This window comes from Xiphophorus hellerii, chromosome 5 (assembly GCF_003331165.1).
Source record: "Xiphophorus hellerii strain 12219 chromosome 5, Xiphophorus_hellerii-4.1, whole genome shotgun sequence".
Taxonomy (NCBI): Eukaryota; Metazoa; Chordata; class Actinopteri; order Cyprinodontiformes; family Poeciliidae; genus Xiphophorus; species Xiphophorus hellerii.
Genome location: NC_045676.1, coordinates 15,676,672 through 15,699,646, shown reverse-complemented (window position 1 = coordinate 15,699,646; position 22,975 = coordinate 15,676,672). Strand labels below are relative to the sequence as shown.

The 22,975-nt window shown below is 34.7% G+C and overlaps 1 protein-coding gene and 8 long non-coding RNA genes across 11 annotated transcripts; 8 read left to right on the top strand and 1 right to left on the bottom strand.

Moving 5' to 3' along the window:
* The first annotated feature begins 1,773 nt into the window (after positions 1 to 1,773).
* Positions 1,774 to 4,477, top strand: odam (odontogenic, ameloblast associated). Of its 3 annotated transcripts, none has more exons than XM_032561968.1 (10): positions 1,774 to 1,881; positions 1,979 to 2,044; positions 2,134 to 2,169; positions 2,252 to 2,299; positions 2,386 to 2,631; positions 2,744 to 2,800; positions 2,885 to 3,004; positions 4,041 to 4,064; positions 4,152 to 4,235; positions 4,311 to 4,477. In XM_032561968.1, the coding sequence occupies exons 2-10, from the start codon at positions 1,982 to 1,984 to the stop codon at positions 4,344 to 4,346; spliced, it is 714 nt and encodes a 237-aa protein (XP_032417859.1). In that variant the 5' UTR covers positions 1,774 to 1,881; positions 1,979 to 1,981; the 3' UTR covers positions 4,347 to 4,477. The 3 variants fall into 3 exon arrangements, with proteins under 3 accessions (XP_032417859.1, XP_032417858.1, XP_032417860.1); XM_032561967.1 differs by having other exon boundaries at positions 4,038 to 4,064; XM_032561969.1 differs by lacking the exon at positions 4,041 to 4,064.
* A 237-nt stretch (positions 4,478 to 4,714) lies between these two features.
* LOC116719456 (uncharacterized) lies at positions 4,715 to 5,300 on the bottom strand. Its single transcript, XR_004339180.1, has 2 exons — positions 4,874 to 5,300; positions 4,715 to 4,807 (listed from the first exon to the last, which is right to left on the bottom strand). It is a non-coding gene; the product is annotated as an uncharacterized LOC116719456 (long non-coding RNA).
* A 425-nt stretch (positions 5,301 to 5,725) lies between these two features.
* On the top strand, positions 5,726 to 6,707 carry LOC116720580 (uncharacterized). Its single transcript, XR_004339416.1, has 4 exons — positions 5,726 to 5,795; positions 5,881 to 5,954; positions 6,274 to 6,318; positions 6,427 to 6,707. It is a non-coding gene; the product is annotated as an uncharacterized LOC116720580 (long non-coding RNA).
* Positions 6,708 to 7,559: 852 nt separating this feature from the next.
* Positions 7,560 to 7,907, top strand: LOC116719626 (uncharacterized). The gene is made up of 2 exons (XR_004339234.1): positions 7,560 to 7,646; positions 7,722 to 7,907. It is a non-coding gene; the product is annotated as an uncharacterized LOC116719626 (long non-coding RNA).
* Positions 7,908 to 8,963: 1,056 nt separating this feature from the next.
* Positions 8,964 to 9,907, top strand: LOC116720648 (uncharacterized). The gene is made up of 4 exons (XR_004339436.1): positions 8,964 to 9,092; positions 9,178 to 9,251; positions 9,572 to 9,616; positions 9,725 to 9,907. It is a non-coding gene; the product is annotated as an uncharacterized LOC116720648 (long non-coding RNA).
* Positions 9,908 to 10,734: 827 nt separating this feature from the next.
* Positions 10,735 to 11,086, top strand: LOC116720749 (uncharacterized). Its single transcript, XR_004339457.1, has 2 exons — positions 10,735 to 10,840; positions 10,912 to 11,086. It is a non-coding gene; the product is annotated as an uncharacterized LOC116720749 (long non-coding RNA).
* A 1,066-nt stretch (positions 11,087 to 12,152) lies between these two features.
* On the top strand, positions 12,153 to 13,096 carry LOC116719497 (uncharacterized). The gene is made up of 4 exons (XR_004339194.1): positions 12,153 to 12,281; positions 12,367 to 12,440; positions 12,761 to 12,805; positions 12,914 to 13,096. It is a non-coding gene; the product is annotated as an uncharacterized LOC116719497 (long non-coding RNA).
* An 827-nt stretch (positions 13,097 to 13,923) lies between these two features.
* Positions 13,924 to 14,275, top strand: LOC116719498 (uncharacterized). The gene is made up of 2 exons (XR_004339195.1): positions 13,924 to 14,029; positions 14,101 to 14,275. It is a non-coding gene; the product is annotated as an uncharacterized LOC116719498 (long non-coding RNA).
* Positions 14,276 to 15,342: 1,067 nt separating this feature from the next.
* Positions 15,343 to 18,820, top strand: LOC116719496 (uncharacterized). Its single transcript, XR_004339193.1, has 4 exons — positions 15,343 to 15,470; positions 15,556 to 15,629; positions 15,949 to 15,993; positions 18,526 to 18,820. It is a non-coding gene; the product is annotated as an uncharacterized LOC116719496 (long non-coding RNA).
* Positions 18,821 to 22,975: the final 4,155 nt, after the last annotated feature.

The following is a 22,975-nucleotide window of genomic DNA, read 5'->3' as shown; positions in this document are numbered from 1 at the left end:
TTACCCTAATGCATTTGGCTAAAGAGCTGACCACCGTAGTAAAGTTTTCACAACGTTTGCTTTAAAAGTGTATGTGATTGTCTTTTGATCTATTTAATCTCACAGCCTTTGCTAAAGATGAGCATCAGTAAAATAAAAATGAAGCTGTAGCCATAATGCTGGATTTCACAATTATATCACAGATGAGAAATTTAATACCTGTTCTCTTCTGCACTCCTTTCTGTGCTCCAACGTGTACTTAGGTTTTAACTTCAACATGTAGGTTTTATAACTGGTTGGTTGTAAAAAAAACAAAAAAAAAACTGGATAGTTTAGAAATGCTCAGCCTATTCCACTGAAATATCTGTATTGATTCAGCTACCTCTACCTGTCTTCAACAAACTTTAGGACTTCCAGCAGCCCAAAAAGTGAGAATAGCTTGAAATGTTACTGCTTAGATGGACCTTTTTGAATAAAGGTCCAAAATGGAAACTAAAAATGCATTACACACAAGGGCTTTGAAAACAATTGAACTTTAAATTTAAAAGTTCAATGTGAATTTAAAAGAATCTGAAGCTGCATTTTTTTTTTAAAACATAAACCAACAGGGCAAGTCATAAATAAAACTGAGGTGAGATACAGCATGAAAGATAGCTAAGAGAGTGTGTCAAAAAGAACTACAAATAAATGCTATACAGTTTGATATGCAATGAGGGAAAGTTATGGTAGTTATAAAACTGGGACATGGTCTGTCCTGAGAACCGAAAAAAACTCCAAACTGAAATAAACCAGAACACAGATCAAATTGAAAAAAAATCCATGGATTTACAATATGAAATAAAATCAATCAAATAGAAAACTGAAATGCTCCTAGGGAAAGCCAGAGACTGGCCGAAAGCCTTTTTACTGAAGGCTGATTGAAACCATTATTTAAAGGACTGTGAAAAAGTGTACTTTTGCAACTTTTGCACTATGCCACGGCCTCAAAATGAAGTTTGTGGTTATAACAATGTGTGAAAGTCACACGTTTGGTTTAGTGCATAATCTGAATTGGAAAGAAAATTGATTGGGTTTCAATCAAAGTGTGAGTCACCACACAAATTGAACTGTGCATTACAGAACTACAATTACAGCTGTAAGTCTTTTCTCTAACAGCTTTAAACATCTAAAGACTGAACTTTTAGACCATTATTATTTGCAAAGGAAAGCATCTGTGAACTTTCATTTTCATGTCTTCCTAAAGGTCCTCAATTGGATTTACGTCCAGATTTTAACTGGGTCATTCTAACAAGGATAAAGCAGGTATAGCAGATAAATCTGCAGACAGGATCTACTGTAACAGAATTAACTGTGGTCCTTTAGACATCAGGATCTATCCACCTGGCACGAATGTTTTTTCAAATGTCTGATCATGAGCTCTCTGCTCCCTTTTTTCTCATGACATGCAAAAAATTGTGTTCCTCCTAATGCACTTAATTAGATGCTACCAGTGTTAACACATGCATGTAATCACAAAGAGAATGAGCGTCTTGAGTAAGTTTGTCGAAGATATGAAAAAGTGTCAACGAGATGCAAAAAACTAAGACAGTCTGCAGATTCTGTCATCGCTGCAGGTAGAAAGTACACACAGTCAGAGATTATGAATCTCTGCGGAGTTATGAACAACTCCACACAGGGCATGTCATGGTGCTCAGAGACATGACTTACATTTAATGACAGACTTAGCAGTTCTATGTTGTAAGTGTCTGAGTCTGTTGTCATGAGAAATGTCTGTCATTCTGACCGCATATTGTCGGGATGCGTTGCTAGTGGACTATTAAAACTCACATTCTGACAATTTAAAAGGCATCTGAACCTGAAAGAGGAGGCAGACACTGAAAGGGAGAGAAGAGAAGAGCAACGGTAAGATGAGCTTGACACGCCCAGATTTTGTAGAAGTTTGAGGCGACTGGTATTTTATGAACCTTTAACAAAATGTGCATGTTTTGGCTCACTGCAGGACATGATGAAGCTGCAAAGTGCCCTTCTGGTAATCTGCCTTCTTAGGTCAAGCCTTGCTCTGCCAGTGAGTTTCAATTAGATCCAACATTATTACACAAGAACAAAGTATGTTATTTCAACATTAGATTAAATATTCTGCACGTCTTCTTGAAGGTTCAGATTGGAATTATTGCAAGCAACAGCAATGAGGTAAATCACATTTAAATATCTGCATTTGTTGTTATGCAATAAATGAAATAAGTTGATCTAATTTCACCATTTTGTTGATCAGATCCTGAGACTGAATGGATTGACTCTTGCAGCTCTTGGACAAACACAGGTGCTTAAAAAGCTGCTAAAACATTTCCGTTTTCCTGTTCTCTACATTTAAAACAATGGATTAAAATGTGCTTTTACTTTCTCCAGGGCTCAATATTACCCCAGTATGTTCTGCAGCAGCAAACCCCGGACGTCTTGCTCACCCCACAGGTGTTGAATTTGAACCCCCAGCTGGCAGGTCCTTTTGGTCCCCAGGGGCCACAGCTGCTGCTTCCCAACCAAGGCAACCAGCTAACACCCATGCTTGTCCCTAACGGGCAGCAAGACCAGCTTGGACCAGCACAAGACCCCAACAATCCCAACGGTCCTCAGCAAGCCCAGAACCCGGTCCAGGTAACAGACCAACAACTTAAGGATCACACAATTAGATTGTTTGACCAATGCACATGACGCAAGGATCTCCACACTGATAAGAGTTTATTTTTTATTTCAATGTTTCTTGCAGATGTATCCACAGTTTCAGTATCCATCTTTTGGATTCCCACAGCTTCACAGACAGCAGGTTTTTATTTACACAACCTGACCCATTTGTAAGCATCATGTTAATTAAAATTTAGATGATTAATTATTATTATTATTTTTTTAGGGCTACTCTTACTTTATACCCCGGTATGGCTATGCCCAGCAGAGGAACACTGCAGTTCTGCCCAACAATGGACAGCAAAAACTGGAAAGAACCACACAAAGACCACAACTCCCACTGCAGGTAATTTTTAAAAAAGAAAATACCTTCCAATATATATATATTTGTATATTTGTGAATAGATAAATATTCCAAGATTGGGGAATTAACTCCTAAACTATTTATGATCGTTGGACTCTACTGGTGTTTTAAAAAGACATTCTTTTTTAAACAAGCATTTTATCCTGACTGGTACATTTCCTGCTGTGAGAATTTTATGTTGTTAAGATGCACCTTAGTAAATGTCTCTTTCTTTGTATTTTTATTGCTTTTGCTGCTTTTTACTATATTTTTACTGTTATCTGGGAAAGGTGATGTAGAAATACGTACTATTCAAATAAGATTTCTTGTAATTCGGAAGTAAATTTGTTTATGTAGCACCTTTCGCAATTAAAGAATCACAAAGTGCTTTACAACAAGGAATAATGAAAAAGGACAACAAATCTAGGACATAAACATAGACCAAGAATGCATGGCTACGGAGCTATGATAACCTTAATTTTATGATTCTCTTAGAAAATCATTCAGTGGTCATTGTGGTTTAAATTAAACCAATGAAATCATTTTACTGTGTGTATCACTTTGAATTAAAAGCTTGAGCAATAAACTTAGATTACTCAACGCTAAGGCTTAATGATAATAACAGCTGAGTCTATTGAGTCAGAGCAGCGTGGATGTGGTAAGTGTGTTGTAATGACGTCTGGCTACTAAACCAACCAGACAGCTAATCTGTCTGCTTGGTGCACCACTGACAGCTTTGACCACTCGCTTATACTTCTTCTAATGCTTACCTGCAGTATGTATGATCCAGTGACACTAAAGTGTGATTTTTTTTTTTATTATTTAATAAGGAGATATTATCTATTCAGCAACATTTTATGCACTTCAGGCTTGAAACAGAAATTATGTATTTTTTGAAATACAAATTCTAGGAAATTTTACGTCTTTTCTTTATTGAATCAACTCTGTGCTTTTTAATAATTTGCAAACTGCGTTGTGATTAGCGCATACACATTTGAAATCGGCTGATCTAACTGTAATTCACCTTCTATTTTAGCAGGGCTCTAAGGTACAGACAGAAAAGGTGAAATATTTATTTTGGTTTTTTGCTGTTTTAAACAGTTGCTCTCAAAATGTATCATTTCGTAACTTTCTCTGTGGTCTTTGCCAGACATGGCCAGCAGGGCCTAAGAAAGAGTCCACCACTGTTCCCCCTGATCCCCGCGGTGATGCAACTGGTCCTGGGACTGATGAGGTACTCTATTCACATATGCAAACTATTTGTTGAGAATTTTTTCCCATACTTAATTACATTTTTTTTTTTCTTCAGGGTAATGGCAGCTTTCCCTTCCTGTTTGAGCCATAGATGTTACGAGGAAAGAAGAAACATCACTGCTGAGGGGAAAAGGCCTGGGGGAATATTTGCCACAACTTAACTGAAACTTATTCTTTGCTTTGACTACATTTTAAATAAATAAATAATTTTGTCAAATGAAATTGTTTTCAATTGAATGTGAATCTTCTTGATTTTGCATCTGTCTCAAATTTCAATTTTAATAATATTGCATTCAGAAATATGGCATAGTACAAAATAAATAGATAAGTAAATACAAAAATCCTGCCTACCCGTAAAAGGCGATGCTGCCACTTCATATATTTCTTAAGATTAAGTATGTTACTGACATGTTCGGATTTAATCTTCTGACCCACATGAAGAAATCAACAAGTTCAATTAGGTATAGGTTTTATTTCCCTCAAACAACAAGCAACAATTTACAGGTCTCCTTGATGTATCAGGGAGTGGCAGTGTCATGCGATCCGTGGCGTCTGGAATGAGAGTTGGGTTATTGGTGGCCTGTAATGAGTTGATCAGATGCAATGTAAAAAGCTTACTTTTGAATGGACTTGGTGAAGCGTGGAAGAAAGGTGCCCAGGGGTCCTGTGCGGAGATGAGGGGGAATGGTGGAGCAGGCAGGTAGGTTGGTACTTGCTGGGGAGTTTCACAGGAGGGGAAACAGTTGAACTGATTCTTCTAGAGAGATCCAGTGACAAAAACCTAAAGGAAGCAAAAACAAGAACTATGAACTTCAGGTTGGTTCTCAAGAGACTGATCAAAAGCTAAAAATAGCCGACAACAAGAGGTGGCCAGAATGACTACCAGTAGACATTAATCATCCAGCGCTGAGTGAAGGCTCTGCTGCTCCTTTATCCCCAGCACTCTGATGAGGCCAATGAGCTCCACCTGTGAAGGCTGCCCAGGCTCTCCACCAAGATCCTCGCTGGAATAGATGCGTTACTCGCACACACGCACACAGGAACCCTGACAGTTACTAGCATTTTGTGTTGCAAATGTCACAACAATTACCTTTAGCACTTCTTCAAAAGGACATTAAAAAGCATGAAAAGTTGACATTTTGAAAAGTGCAAAGTTGCATTAGGAGATGACAAATGAACATGTTAAAATCCAACAGACAGCTTGTTCCATCTTTTCACCAAGTTACTCTAAATTAGAGTACCAGTAACTTGAATTTTCTTCCCCTTTTTTTCAATTTATTGAATTGAAGATATGCAAACAGTGGTAATTTAATGGATTTATTATGGATTATGACATTGAACAATTTTATTACACATAAGAGCTATCAAGGTGTGGATTGTGTTTCTAATCCCTGATTAGACATTGCAACCAGATTACATTTTTAAAAAGGAAAATTTCCAAACTTCTCTGATCCTGATACTGTATATAAGAGGAATCCAAAATTCAGCTCAGCCAACAACCTCCTGTGGGACAGTCACTCAAGTCAGAGAAGACTCTAAGGTGATTATCTGAATTTATGCTCAATTTCTTTATACAACTGAACCAATCTGTTTGCTTGATAAGGACTTTATTTATGTTCCAACAGCTGAAATCACTGCAGCCATGCTGAAGGTAGCACTTATTCTTGGATGCCTCCTGAGCCTCATTGTGGCTGAACCAGTAAGTGATAATATTGTAGAAGAACTAAGTCAGATATTCTTAAGGTTTTTTTTATTTTTTATGCTGAGATGGTTTGACCTCTGCAAGAAACATCCATGGTTTGGAGTAGGAATAAACCCAAGTTCAATATGATAGAAAATCTGTGAAGGGATTTGATTAGAAATTAGAGTGATCAGCAAAGGAAAATTGTATAATAGAAATGTTGATCAGCAATTATAAAGAGTTTGATTAGATTTTTTTATTAAGAGGGATATGAATTATTTTCTACATTACTTTTTCTGTTGAAAAGTAAACAAAGGCAAATAAATTATTTTTTCAGATGGAGGACCAGCGATTTGCTCGCTCTGGATCGAACTCCAATGAGGTGAGAATATTTCTTGTCTTTGTAATAAACCACATATCAACAGCATCTACTGTATAACTGATGCACAGTTTTGCTAAATTTCTAACTATCTGTATGATTTTCTTACAGGTGTCAACAAACAACTTGTCCACCCTGCTATCCCTGCTTGCCAAGCTTCTTGCCACCACTACCACAACTACAACAACTACAAAAGCACCTACAACAGCAGCTGCTACTACATAAGATGGAGTCTTGAACATCAGCAAATTTGTCATGTGTTGAGAAAGTTGTTATTGTTTTTCTCTCTCAATTTTCAATGATATTTTAAAATCAGTTTCCAATATCATTGAAACATGGATCAAACCTGCTGTCATGTTTGGTTTTCTGCTCAATAAAGTTCAGCAAAAAAAGAAAAATTATGATGACTCTTTTCTCTCATTAAAGCCTCTGTGTACATTCATGTGAAGAATCCAATTAGGTTATAACATTTTGAACACATTTTTCTGAACCGCTTTCTTCAACTATATATGTGTTTGATTGTGAATTGAAGGCAAATGATAAACAGATGGGTGACGTTTACTTAGTTTCATTACATGTTTAATCATTTGTCATGGACTTTAATAGTGAATGTCACATGGAGCTAAGCAGCTCTGAGTAAGACATTTTATTGAAAATAAAAACAAGTCATATTGTCATATTGAGAGCTGAAAGATAAAAACCCTTATTGTCCTTTTGATCACATGAATAATTATCCAATGAACAAGTGCAGTCTCTTGTTTTTTTTTTTATAAACTGCACATCCAACAAGTGAGACCACATTTCTCTGAAAACCACTTGTTAGCCAAGCTGAAATACATTCACACCACCATGTTACTTCATTCATTGTTTACTAATTAATTTATTGTTATTTAGCAACAAAACAAGGCAAGAGAAAAGTTAAGAATGATTATACAATAAGTTTTCACACTCGGTAACAATACACCAGAGGCCAACTCAATGTTGAAATGAAAGACTTCAGGAACGACATGAACTTGTGTTGTAATTAACTGCATATGTGCAAGATTTGACTTGCACTTGTGCTGTCCCATTTATAACATTTTGAATATTATTGATACAAACATGACAGAAGTTTTCATAATACAATTCAAGCTGATTGAGGAGAAAATATCTAGATATTTTGCAAAATATATATATATATTTTTTCTGTTTTAAACAGTTGCTCTCAAAATGTATCAATTTGTAAATTTCTCTGTGGTCTTTGCCAGACATGGCCAGCAGGGCCTAAGAAAGAGTCCACCACTGTTCCCCATGATCCCCGCAGTGATGCAACTGGTCCTGGGACTGATGAGGTACTCCATTCACATATGCAAACTATTTGTTGAGAATTTTTTAACCATGCTTAATTAATTTTTTTTTTTCTTCAGGGTAATGGCAGCTTTCCCTTCCTGTTTGAGCCATAGATGTTACGAGGAAAGAAGAAACATCACTGCTGAGGGGAAAAGGCCAGGGGGGAATATTTGCCACAACTTAACTGAAACTTATTCTTTGCTTTGACTACATTTTAAATAAATAAATAAATAAATAATTTTGTCAAATGAAATTGTTTTCAATTGAATGTGAATCTCCTTGATTTTGCATCTGTCTCAAATTTCAATTTTAATAATATTGCATTCAGAAATATGGCATAGTACAAAATAAATAGATAAGTAAATACAACAATCCTGACTACCCGTAAAAGGTGATGCTGCCACTTCATGTATTTCTTAAGATTAAGTATGTTACTAGCATTTTGTGTTGCAAATGTCACAACAATTGCCTTTAGCACTTCTTCAAAAGGACATTATAAAGCATGAAAAGTTGACATTTTGAAAAGTGCAAAGTTGCGTTAGGAGATGACAAATGAACATGTTAAAATCCAACAGACAGTTTGTTCCATCTTTTCACCAAGTTACTCTAAATTAGAGTACTAGTAACTTGAATTTTTATTTATTTTTTCAATTTATTGAATTGAAGATATTTAGCAATGAACTGGATCTTATATTTCTTTAAAGTGACCTTTAGTTAATTTATTTTTTTTGTTTTATACAAAGTTGCAGTTTCAGTGATGCTTTTACTAAAGGCATTGGAGGGGACACCAAATCTATTGTTTTAAAAAAATAATATTAAATACAATTTAAGATTCACAATTTTGCTTTGTTGTGTACTTGCAACTAAATTAGATGTTATAGCATGTCAGATCAAATATTTCAAAAGACAACCTAATAATCACTTAGATAAAGCATCAGAATAACAGGTTACTATTCTTAACACAAAATTATGACAGAAAATTTGATGATACAATTCAAGCTGATTGACCAGTTGATATCTAGATATTTTTGCAAAATATCTAGATACACACAAACACAAACAGATGTGTTTGTGTTCAGATGTGTTTCATGAACACAAACACATATGTGTGTTCCCTGTATTGAAAGGCCCTTCATTTCTAATCAAAAGGTCTGGCATCAGCTTACTAATTTGTCTGAATACTGGGAGATCAAGAATGATGCAAACAGTGGTAATTTAATGGAATTATTATGGATTATGACATTGAACAATTTTATTACACATAAGAGCTATCAAGGTGTGGATTGTGTATCTAATCCCTGATTAGACATTGCAACCTGATTACATTTTTAAAAAGGAAAATTTCCCAACTTCTCTGATCCTGATACTGTATATAAGAGGAATCCAAAATTCAGCTCAGCACAACAACCTCCTGTGGGACAGTCACTCAAGTCAGAGAAGACTCTAAGGTGATTATCTAAATTTATGCTTAATTTCTTTATACAACTGAACCAATCTGTTTGCTTGATAAAGACTTTATTTATGTTCCTACAGCTGAAATCACTGCAGCCATGCTGAAGGTAGCACTTATTCTTGGATGCCTCCTGAGCCTCATTGTGGCTGAACCAGTAAGTGACAATATTGTAGAAGAACTAAGTCAGATATTCTCAAGTTTGTTTTTTTAATTTATGCTGAGATGGTTTGACCTCTGGAAGAAACATCCATGGTTTGGAGTAGGAATGAACCCAAGTTCAATATGATAGAAAATCTGTGAAGGGATTTGATTAGAAATTAGAGTGATCAGCAAAGGAAAATTGTAGAATATAAATGTTGATCAGCAATTAATAAGAGTTTGATTAGATTTTTTTTATCAAGAGGGATATGAATTATTTTTTACATCACTTTTTCTGTTGAAAAGTAAACAAAGGCAAACAAATTATTTTTTCAGATGGAGGACCAGCGATTTGCTCGCTCTGGATCGAACTCCAATGAGGTGAGAATATTTCTTGTCTCTGTAATAAACCACATATCAACAGCATCTACTGTATAACTGATGCACAGTTTTGCTAAATTTCTAACTATCTGTATGATTTTCTTACAGGTGTCAACAAACAACTTGTCCACCCTGCTATCCCTGCTTGCCAAGCTTCTTGCCACCACTACCACAACTACAACAACTACAAAAGCACCTACAACAGCAGCTGCTACTACATAAGATGGAGTCTTGAACATCAGCAAATTTGTCATGTGTTGAGAAAGTTGTCATTGCTTTTCACTCTCAATTTTCAATTATATTTTAAAATCAGTTTCCAATATCATTGAAACATGGATCAAAGATGCTGTCATGTTTGGTTTTCTGCTCAATAAAGATCAGCAAAAAAAGAAAAATTATGACGACTCTTTTCTCTCATCATCATCACAAATAATAAACAGATGGTTGACGTTTACTTAGTTTCATTACATGTTTTACTCAGAGCTGCTTAGCTCCATGTGACATTCACTATTAAAGTCCATGACAAATGATTAGACATTTTATTGAAAATAAAAACAAGTCATATTGTCATATTGAGAGCTGAAAGATAAAATCCCTTATTGTCCTTTTGATCACATGAAAAATTATCCAATGAACAAGTGCAGTCTCTTGGTTTTTTTTTTATAAACTGCACATCCAACAAGTGAGACCACATTTCTCTGAAAACCACTTGTTAGCCAAGCTGAAATACATTCACACCACCATGTTACTTCATTCATTGTTTACTAATTAATTTATTGTTATTTAGCAACAAAACAAGGCAAGAGAAAAGTTAAGAATGATTATACAATAAGTTTTCACACTCGGTAACAATACACCAAAGGCCAACTCAATGTTGAAATGAAAGACTTCAGGAACGACATGTACTTGTGTTGTAATTAACTGCATATGTGCAAGATTTGACTTGCACTTGTGCTGTCCCATTTATAACATTTTGAATATTATTGATAAAAACGTGACAGAAGTTTTCATAATACAATTCAAGCTGAATGAAGAGAAAATATCTAGATATTTGCAAAATATTTATTTTGTTTTTTTTCTGTTTTAAACAATTGCTCTCAAAATGTATCATTCCGTAACTTTCTCTGTGGTCTTTGCCAGACATGGCCAGCAGGGCCTAAGAAAGAGTCCACCACTGTTCCCCCTGATCCCCGCAGTGATGCAACTGGTCCTGGGACTGATGAGGTACTCTATTCACATATGCAAACTATTTGTTGAGAATTTTTTCCCCATACTTAATTTTTTTTTTTCTTCAGGGTAATGGCAGCTTTCCCTTCCTGTTTGAGCCATAGATGTTACGAGGAAAGAAGAAACATCACTGCTGAGGGGAAAAGGCCTGGGGGAATATTTGCCACAACTTAACTGAAACTTATTCTTTGCTTTGACTACATTTTAAATAAATAAATAAATAAATAATTTTGTCAAATGAAATTGTTTTCAATTGAATGTGAATCTCCTTGATTTTGCATCTGTCTCAAATTTCAATTTTAATAATATTGCATTCAGAAATATGGCATAGAACGAAATAAATAGATAAGTAAATACAACAATCCTGACTACCCGTAAAAGGTGATGCTGCCACTTCATGTATTTCTTAAGATTAAGTATGTTACTAGCATTTTGTGTTGCAAATGTCACAACAATTACCTTTAGCACTTCTTCAAAAGGACATTAAAAAGCATGAAAAGTTGACATTTTGAAAAGTGCAAAGTTGCGTTAGGAGATGACAAATGAACATGTTAAAATCCAACAGACAGTTTGTTCCATCTTTTCACCAAGTTACTCTAAATTAGAGTACTAGTAACTTGAATTTTTATTTATTTTTTCAATTTATTGAATTGAAGATATTTAGCAATGAACTGGATCTTATATTTCTTTAAAGTGACCTTTAGTTAATTTATTTTTTTTGTTTTATACAAAGTTGCAGTTTCAGTGATGCTTTTACTAAAGGCATTGGAGGGGACACCAAATCTATTGTTTTAAAAAAATAATATTAAATACAATTTAAGATTCACAATTTTGCTTTGTTGTGTACTTGCAACTAAATTAGATGTTATAGCATGTCAGATCAAATATTTCAAAAGACAACCTAATAATCACTTAGATAAAGCATCAGAATAACAGGTTACTATTCTTAACACAAAATTATGACAGAAAATTTGATGATACAATTCAAGCTGATTGACCAGTTGATATCTAGATATTTTTGCAAAATATCTAGATACACACAAACACAAACAGATGTGTTTGTGTTCAGATGTGTTTCATGAACACAAACACATATGTGTGTTCCCTGTATTGAAAGGCCCTTCATTTCTAATCAAAAGGTCTGGCATCAGCTTACTAATTTGTCTGAATACTGGGAGATCAAGAATGATGCAAACAGTGGTAATTTAATGGAATTATTATGGATTATGACATTGAACAATTTTATTACACATAAGAGCTATCAAGGTGTGGATTGTGTATCTAATCCCTGATTAGACATTGCAACCTGATTACATTTTTAAAAAGGAAAATTTCCCAACTTCTCTGATCCTGATACTGTATATAAGAGGAATCCAAAATTCAGCTCAGCACAACAACCTCCTGTGGGACAGTCACTCAAGTCAGAGAAGACTCTAAGGTGATTATCTAAATTTATGCTTAATTTCTTTATACAACTGAACCAATCTGTTTGCTTGATAAAGACTTTATTTATGTTCCTACAGCTGAAATCACTGCAGCCATGCTGAAGGTAGCACTTATTCTTGGATGCCTCCTGAGCCTCATTGTGGCTGAACCAGTAAGTGACAATATTGTAGAAGAACTAAGTCAGATATTCTCAAGTTTGTTTTTTTAATTTATGCTGAGATGGTTTGACCTCTGGAAGAAACATCCATGGTTTGGAGTAGGAATGAACCCAAGTTCAATATGATAGAAAATCTGTGAAGGGATTTGATTAGAAATTAGAGTGATCAGCAAAGGAAAATTGTAGAATATAAATGTTGATCAGCAATTAATAAGAGTTTGATTAGATTTTTTTTATCAAGAGGGATATGAATTATTTTTTACATCACTTTTTCTGTTGAAAAGTAAACAAAGGCAAACAAATTATTTTTTCAGATGGAGGACCAGCGATTTGCTCGCTCTGGATCGAACTCCAATGAGGTGAGAATATTTCTTGTCTCTGTAATAAACCACATATCAACAGCATCTACTGTATAACTGATGCACAGTTTTGCTAAATTTCTAACTATCTGTATGATTTTCTTACAGGTGTCAACAAACAACTTGTCCACCCTGCTATCCCTGCTTGCCAAGCTTCTTGCCACCACTACCACAACTACAACAACTACAAAAGCACCTACAACAGCAGCTGCTACTACATAAGATGGAGTCTTGAACATCAGCAAATTTGTCATGTGTTGAGAAAGTTGTCATTGCTTTTCACTCTCAATTTTCAATTATATTTTAAAATCAGTTTCCAATATCATTGAAACATGGATCAAAGATGCTGTCATGTTTGGTTTTCTGCTCAATAAAGATCAGCAAAAAAAGAAAAATTATGACGACTCTTTTCTCTCATCATCATCACAAATAATAAACAGATGGTTGACGTTTACTTAGTTTCATTACATGTTTTACTCAGAGCTGCTTAGCTCCATGTGACATTCACTATTAAAGTCCATGACAAATGATTAGACATTTTATTGAAAATAAAAACAAGTCATATTGTCATATTGAGAGCTGAAAGATAAAATCCCTTATTGTCCTTTTGATCACATGAAAAATTATCCAATGAACAAGTGCAGTCTCTTGGTTTTTTTTTTATAAACTGCACATCCAACAAGTGAGACCACATTTCTCTGAAAACCACTTGTTAGCCAAGCTGAAATACATTCACACCACCATGTTACTTCATTCATTGTTTACTAATTAATTTATTGTTATTTAGCAACAAAACAAGGCAAGAGAAAAGTTAAGAATGATTATACAATAAGTTTTCACACTCGGTAACAATACACCAAAGGCCAACTCAATGTTGAAATGAAAGACTTCAGGAACGACATGTACTTGTGTTGTAATTAACTGCATATGTGCAAGATTTGACTTGCACTTGTGCTGTCCCATTTATAACATTTTGAATATTATTGATAAAAACGTGACAGAAGTTTTCATAATACAATTCAAGCTGAATGAAGAGAAAATATCTAGATATTTGCAAAATATTTATTTTGTTTTTTTTCTGTTTTAAACAATTGCTCTCAAAATGTATCATTCCGTAACTTTCTCTGTGGTCTTTGCCAGACATGGCCAGCAGGGCCTAAGAAAGAGTCCACCACTGTTCCCCCTGATCCCCGCAGTGATGCAACTGGTCCTGGGACTGATGAGGTACTCTATTCACATATGCAAACTATTTGTTGAGAATTTTTTCCCCATACTTAATTTTTTTTTTTCTTCAGGGTAATGGCAGCTTTCCCTTCCTGTTTGAGCCATAGATGTTACGAGGAAAGAAGAAACATCACTGCTGAGGGGAAAAGGCCTGGGGGAATATTTGCCACAACTTAACTGAAACTTATTCTTTGCTTTGACTACATTTTAAATAAATAAATAAATAAATAATTTTGTCAAATGAAATTGTTTTCAATTGAATGTGAATCTCCTTGATTTTGCATCTGTCTCAAATTTCAATTTTAATAATATTGCATTCAGAAATATGGCATAGAACGAAATAAATAGATAAGTAAATACAACAATCCTGACTACCCGTAAAAGGTGATGCTGCCACTTCATGTATTTCTTAAGATTAAGTATGTTACTAGCATTTTGTGTTGCAAATGTCACAACAATTACCTTTAGCACTTCTTCAAAAGGACATTAAAAAGCATGAAAAGTTGACATTTTGAAAAGTGCAAAGTTGCGTTAGGAGATGACAAATGAACATGTTAAAATCCAACAGACAGTTTGTTCCATCTTTTCACCAAGTTACTCTAAATTAGAGTACTAGTAACTTGAATTTTTATTTATTTTTTCAATTTATTGAATTGAAGATATTTAGCAATGAACTGGATCTTATATTTCTTTAAAGTGACCTTTAGTTAATTTATTTTTTTTGTTTTATACAAAGTTGCAGTTTCAGTGATGCTTTTACTAAAGGCATTGGAGGGGACACCAAATCTATTGTTTTAAAAAAATAATATTAAATACAATTTAAGATTCACAATTTTGCTTTGTTGTGTACTTGCAACTAAATTAGATGTTATAGCATGTCAGATCAAATATTTCAAAAGACAACCTAATAATCACTTAGATAAAGCATCAGAATAACAGGTTACTATTCTTAACACAAAATTATGACAGAAAATTTGATGATACAATTCAAGCTGATTGACCAGTTGATATCTAGATATTTTTGCAAAATATCTAGATACACACAAACACAAACAGATGTGTTTGTGTTCAGATGTGTTTCATGAACACAAACACATATGTGTGTTCCCTGTATTGAAAGGCCCTTCATTTCTAATCAAAAGGTCTGGCATCAGCTTACTAATTTGTCTGAATACTGGGAGATCAAGAATGATGCAAACAGTGGTAATTTAATGGAATTATTATGGATTATGACATTGAACAATTTTATTACACATAAGAGCTATCAAGGTGTGGATTGTGTATCTAATCCCTGATTAGACATTGCAACCTGATTACATTTTTAAAAAGGAAAATTTCCCAACTTCTCTGATCCTGATACTGTATATAAGAGGAATCCAAAATTCAGCTCAGCACAACAACCTCCTGTGGGACAGTCACTCAAGTCAGAGAAGACTCTAAGGTGATTATCTAAATTTATGCTTAATTTCTTTATACAACTGAACCAATCTGTTTGCTTGATAAAGACTTTATTTATGTTCCTACAGCTGAAATCACTGCAGCCATGCTGAAGGTAGCACTTATTCTTGGATGCCTCCTGAGCCTCATTGTGGCTGAACCAGTAAGTGACAATATTGTAGAAGAACTAAGTCAGATATTCTCAAGGTTTTTTTTATTTTTTATGCTGAGATGGTTTGACCTCTGCAAGAAACATCCATGGTTTGGAGTAGGAATAAACCCAAGTTCAATATGATAGAAAATCTGTGAAGGGATTAGATTAGAAATTAGAGTGATCAGCAAAGGAAAATTGTAGAATAGAAATGTTGATCAGCAATTATAAAGAGTTTGATTTGATTTTTTTATTAAGAGGGATATGAATTATTTTCTACATTACTTTTTCTGTTGAAAAGTAAAGAAAGGCAAATAAATAATTTTTTCAGATGGAGGACCAGCGATTTGCTCGCTCTGGATCGAACTCCAATGAGGTGAGAATATTTCTTGTCTTTGTAATAAACCACATATCAACAGCATCTACTGTATAACTGATGCACAGTTTTGCTAAATTTCTAACTATCTGTATGATTTTCTTACAGGTGTCAACAAACAACTTGTCCACCCTGCTATCCCTGCTTGCCAAGCTTCTTGCCACCACTACCACAACTACAACAACTACAAAAGCACCTACAACAGCAGCTGCTACTACATAAGATGGAGTCTTGAACATCAGCAAATTTGTCATGTGTTGAGAAAGTTGTCATTGCTTTTCACTCTCAATTTTCAATGATATTTTAAAATCAGTTTCCAATATCATTGAAACATGGATCAAACCTGCTGTCATGTTTGGTTTTGTGCTCAATAAAGTTCAGCAAAAAAAGAAAAATTATGATGACTCTTTTCTCTCATTAAAGCCTCTGTGTACATTCATGTGAAGAATCCAATTAGGTTATAACATTTTGAACACATTTTTCTGAACCGCTTTCTTCAATTATATGTGTGTTTGATTGTGAATTGAAGGCAAATGATAAACAGATGGGTGACGTTTACTTAGTTTCATAACATGTTTAATCATTTGTCATGGACTTTAATAGTGAATGTCACATGGAGCTAAGCAGCTCTGAGTAAAACATTTTATTGAAAATAAAAACAAGTCATATTGTCATATTGAGAGATGAAAGATAGAAAACCCTTACTGTCCTTTTGATCACATGAATAATTATCCAATGAACAAGTGCAGTCTCTTGTTTTTTTTTTATAAACTGCACATCCAACAAGTGAGACCACATTTCTCTGAAAACCACTTGTTAGCCAAGCTGAAATACATTCACACCACAATGTTACTTCATTCATTGTTTACTAATTAATTTATTGTTATTTAGCAACAAAACAAGGCAAGAGAAAAGTTAAGAATGATTATACAATAAGTTTTCACACTCAGTAACAATACACCAGAGGCCAACTCAATGTTGAAATGAAAGACTTCAGGAACGACATGAACTTTTGCTGTAATTAACTGCATATGTGCAAGATTTGACTTGCACTTGTGCTGTCCCATTTATAACATTTTGAATATTATTGATACAAACATGACAGAAGTTTTCATAATACAATTCAAGCTGATTGAAGAGAAAATATCTAGATATTTTGCAATACATTTAAAAAAAAACATGAGTGGACATCTCTGACTGCAAACTCTTCTGGGTGTTGCCTGTGATGTATGTCAAAAGGTCTGGCATCAATTAGTTTCAACACTAAGGGATCAAGAATGAAAAAATCTTCTGCTGTAATTTTGTGGATTTATGGATTATGTAAAAAAAGAAACATGTGGTCATGTTATCACAGCTGTCAAGGTGTGGTTTCCGTATCTAATCCCTGATTAGACATTACAACTAGGTTGCATTTTTAAAATGGAAAATTTCTCAACACCCTGATCCAGATACTCTATATAAATGGAGTCCAAACTTCAGCTCAACACAACCTTCCTGTCAAGTCATTCAAAGCAGAGAAGACTCTAAGGTGATTATATGAATTTATGCTTAATTTCTTTATACAATTGAACCAATTCATTTGCTTGATAAAGACTTTATTTATGTTCCTACAGCTGAAATCACTGCAGCCATGCTGAAGGTAGCACTTATTCTTGGATGCCTCCTGAGCCTCACTGTGGCTACACCAGTAAGTGACAAGCAATTTTTCTTTTAATGGACTGTAAAGAAGCTTAAATATGTAAATTTTAATTTTACTTTGCAGTGAATATTGATTCTCCTCTTGTGCGTCATGACAGCAGTTTATTTTCTTGTTTCACATACATCTCAATACATTTATTAGCACTCATTTAATTTCTAATAGAGTTTTCAAGCACCTATTGCACATGTAAGCCATGTAGTATTTGAACCTCAATTATAAGGGCAAGCAATTTCAAGAAGCGTTTGATTGCTGTAAAATCTATTGAATAGCATAAATAATTTTTTACGTGAAAAAGTCAACAAAAGCAGATCATTTTAGAGACAGTTTTACAGTTTTACATTGACATTTAGAAGATTCCCATTTCATTTCTTGATTGTGTTATGGTAAAGAAATTAATAGAAAAAAAGTAAAAATATTTCTTAGCAGAACTGTATTTTGTACTCCTCCAAGGGTTCTGTTCAACTAAACTCTGTTTGCTGACAATTAGATTTTATTGGAAAGGAAAGCCACCAATGGCTGCTGTAAAGGTTCTGTTAAATGAGACAGGTGACATGTATGTGTATTAGCAAGTACAGAAACGTAAAACCACTAAACATGAAATAGTAAGAAGTTAATTTGGTCTACTGAAGTCAAAGTCAACTGCAGAATGACTGAATTTCTTTGTTCTCTTCAGATGGAGCACCAGAGATTTGCTCGCTCTAACTCTGACTCAAACTCCAATGAGGTGAGAATCATTTATTTCCTCTGTTATATACCACAAAATTACAACATCTACTGCATAATTGATGTATAGTTTTGTTAAATTTCCAACTGTCTTTATAATTTTCTTACAGGTCTCAACAAACAACTTGTCCACCCTGCTATCCCTGCTTTTCAGGCTTCTTGCCACCACTACCACAACTACAACAACTACAACAACTACAAAAGCACCTACAACAGCAGCTGCTACTACATAAAATGGAGTCTTGAACATCAGAACATTTGTCATGTGTTGAGAAAGTTGTCATTGTTTTTCACTCTCAATTTTCAATGATATTGGAAATCAGTTTCCAAGATCATTGGAAGTTTGATCATGGATCAAACCTGCTGTCATGTTTGGTTTTGTGCTCAATAAAGTTCAGCAAAAAAAGAAAAATTATGATGACTCGTTTCTATCATTAAAGCCTCTGTGTACATTCATGTGAAGAATCCAATTAGGTTATAAAATTTCAAACACATTTTTATGAACCGCTTACTTCAAATATATGTGTTTTTGAGGTTTACTTAGTTTCATCACATTTTTAAACATCTGTCATGGACTTTAATAGTGAATGTCACATGGAGCTAAGCATCTCCATGTGCTTAGCTCCATATGAAGCTGCTTAGCTCCATGTGGAGCACCTACAACATTAGTAAAATTTTACTAATAAGTAAAATTTGACTAATTTTACTAATTTTACTTATTAGTAAAATGTTTTACTAGTAAGACATTTTATTGTCTTTTTAGTAAGACAATAAAATGTCTTACTAATGTCTGAGTAAGACATTTTATTGAAAATAAAAACAAGTCATTGTGTAAAATAGTGTGGTCAAGGAGTCACAAGGTGAACAAAAACGAACAGCACCAGCCACCAGTTTCCAGAGTCTTCTGATTAATTTTTATTTGCTTCTTCACACTCTGACAACCACCTTTTCTCTTGAGCTTCCCAAAAACACTCTTTGTGTAGCCAATTGGCAACACACCTGCACATGAGTGGACCAAGCCACAATTAAACAGGTAAAAAACAGCAAAAAAACAAAGTCTAAACAGAAACAAAAATACAATTATTAATCTAATTTACAAACTCATCTACATAATGAAATGGTCTGCAAAATAAACCCTGTAAGATAACTCAAAAAGTTACTTTAAAGAAAAACAAACAGATCAATATTCAAAGAAAACCCTCTAATTGGTAGAACCCAGCAAGGCAATCAGTGACATCATCTAGCCATTTAAGCAGGAACAACTGGGCCGGCCCCTCCCACACTCCTGCCCTGCTGCAGATCTGCAAGGGACAAACAATGGTAAGTAAAAAGAAACACAAATACCATGAATATACTCTGAAACAAAATAAACAAGTTCAACCAATAGTAAATGTATCAGAAATAAGAATAAGGGACAAGTGGTGAACACAACTGAACCACTTTGTCACACATTGCCAGAGAGAAAAAACTCCATTTGACCACATGAAGAATCGTTTGAAGAAATGCTCACAACTGCAGCCTCTTATTTTGTCTAAACTGCAACTTACTAGTGAGATTGCAGTTCTCTGAAAACCACTCTTTAGCTGAAATATGCTAACACTACAATGTCATTTCACACATTTTCTTTTTTGTTTGTTTTTTCTTGCAACAAAAAAGCGTGGGAGGTACAGTAATTTTCATACTATCTTGTAAAGAATTAAGAGTGATAGAAATGTTGTTTCCACACTCAGGGACAGTACACCAGAGATGACAACTGAAGGTTGAGAGACTCTGGGTAAAGGTCCACTTAAGGCACAAAATTGAAAGTCTTCAGATACAGCTTCAACTTTTGCTCTAAAGACTGTGAAAGGATGTGCCTGTGATGATCAATTCAATTTATTCCTTTAGCCATTTACTGATGGAAATTGTAGCAGCACCAGTGGAGCAACTGGACAGTCATAGGCATTACCTATGATTGTTCCAGGCATCACCAGTATTTCCACCCATCATGTTGGATGAACTTCTGTCCCTCTTGTGTCCTGTGATGAGAAAATAGTCTATAACATTCAAAATTATCTTTGAACCAAAACAAAAACTGTTTTAGGAAAGTTGTTATGATTTGGACCCAGGTATTAGAGAAAATAATGGTTTAATGAAGAATAAAGCACAAAATCCAGGCAGAACAGGTGAGCAGAAGGCTAAGAGCTCAGACACTGCTAGCGACTGGTAACACAGCTAGAGACAATGACATCACACAACAAACAAGAGACACATGTGGATTTAAATACACAGAGAGTTATCAGGGCAACAAGACACAGCTGGGAGCAATCAAGTAACAACACAGAGACTCAACTGACCCAGAAACCAAAATAAACACACAGAAAACTCAAAACCTCACAAAAGCGATTTCACATGTTGTTATATGTAGCATTCAGAATAAATGTGGATATTTATTTCACTGCAAACTCACACAAAACATACCTGTCAAAAATAACACAAACATTTATAAATTTAAATGAAGAAATCTACAAACCTGTGTATTGTAGCTCTGCGCCTTCTCCTCTCTGTAGGCCGGACGCTGAGGACCGAATATTCAGAAATGTGCTGCAGGCCGTAGGATATGGCTGTTGCAGTGGTCATTGCAATGGGTGGGATGCCAGTAGAGATGCTGATTGATGTGTACATATGGGCGGCTGGAGGCTGAATAGTGGCAGTGGGGGTAGGGTTTAATTATTGCTGTTATATTAAATGTCTTACTAAAATATTAAAAATGTTCAATGTGGCTTGTTGTCTCCTGGATGTCTTCAGTCCAAATAATATTAGAACAGTGATATGGCTAGTTAACAGCCCCCTCAGGCATATAATAGGGTCTCTGAACTGTCTCCTGTAGCCAATCCCCAATGTCAGAGCATTGAAAGTCTCCTCTGTTCTGGCTGGTTGGCTGCAGTACTGGTGTTATTGTCCTCTGCCTTGGCTGTGTGACCGAGATCTTTTTCTCTGAGCCAATTGATTGTGTTGAGAAGGAGGAATGAGTTGTTGACATTGCAGATTGGTCCTCACCTGTTTCCAGTTGTGCAGCTGCTTTTGGAATTACTAAAGGACAAACTTGTCTGTAGATACAAAACACCTATTTGAAGAAATAACCAGTACAATTTTGTGTTTTAAAAAATTGTGTTTTTCATTCTTCTGTTAGTGCAGTGTGATCTTTGTAGATTGACAGCACAGTTTCTCCAGCATCCGGAAAAAAATGTTTTGAGTTGAAATTTGAATCTTACTGCAGAGTTTGAGTCAGAGAGAAGCAGAGTGGATGAGGTGTAAGTCTGGGGTAAGCATACAGCAGCAAAACTACAAAGACAGCTCAAGATAAACTAACATCTTACAGTGGCTCATGAGAAAAGAGGAGTCAGGGAGAACTGTCTCTACAGAACATTAAATTTTATGTACCAGTAAAGTTTTAAGCAAGGGCAGCTGCCACAAAACAGGAGACTGAAAACTAAAGGATCTGCCATCACATTGCACTTTTAAAAATTGTGGAAACCACTAGTAAACCTACAGTCTAAGAGCAAAGTGCTCTGTTAGGACCTATGGAACAATCAGAACTTTATTACTTTATATGTGAGAAGGATAATCTTAAATTGTATTTTGGATTTAACAGGGAGCCAGTGAAAGGAAGTCAAAACAGAACAAAAATGTATTTATAATTTGCATCATTTTAGATCAGCTGAAGGCATTTAAGTGCATTTTGTGGACTTCTTGACTGTAAAGATTTACAGTAGTCCAGTCTTGATTTTTTTTTTTTATTAATGGCTCTCATAAGTCTGTGAAAGCTGCTTTAAATGACTTCTGATAATTTGAGAACAAAACAAACACACTGTAGAACTTGAGAGCTGAGTCAAACGACTTTCAGGCCTAAAAATGGCTAAAGTGTAATTATTGTAATGTATATATCCATGGATGTTGATGAATATAAGTGTCTCTTAACGGGTCCAATGTCTATTTGAAGGAAATGTATCTCTGTTGGACTGTTTCCTCCATCAACATTCCCTGGAAGACTTTTGGCAGAGCTGGAATTGTACGACCAGTTTGCTTGGTGTGGGTTAAATGTCTGGAATGGTCTGCGTAAATAAGATGTGAATTGTGACAGGGGTGGACATGTGTATGTGTTGATAAAAAAACAGTTATTGAAAATAAAAAGTTTTAAAAAAATGGTTAAAGTAACAAAACAATATCCACCTAAAAGGTAAAAACTAGACAAGATCCAAAAGTTGCAGAACTCTGAATCTTTATATCTTCTTTGACATAATTTCTTTGCTAACATTACAAATTCTGTTTATTCAAAAGTGTAACACTCATTTACTTACTTTTTACACTTTACCCCAGACAACTATGTTGTAATGTTTGAACATTTTTAATAAATAGAAATAAAAGCAAAGCTTGTCAATGTCTATTCAGACAATTGTTTCCCAATGTTGTTCTCCAGCTCAGATTAAGCAGAAGAAAACCCTCCAAACCTGGTTTGTGCAATATTTAATAAAGGAGTCAGCAGTATGAAGACAGAGATAAACAAGCATTAACATACTC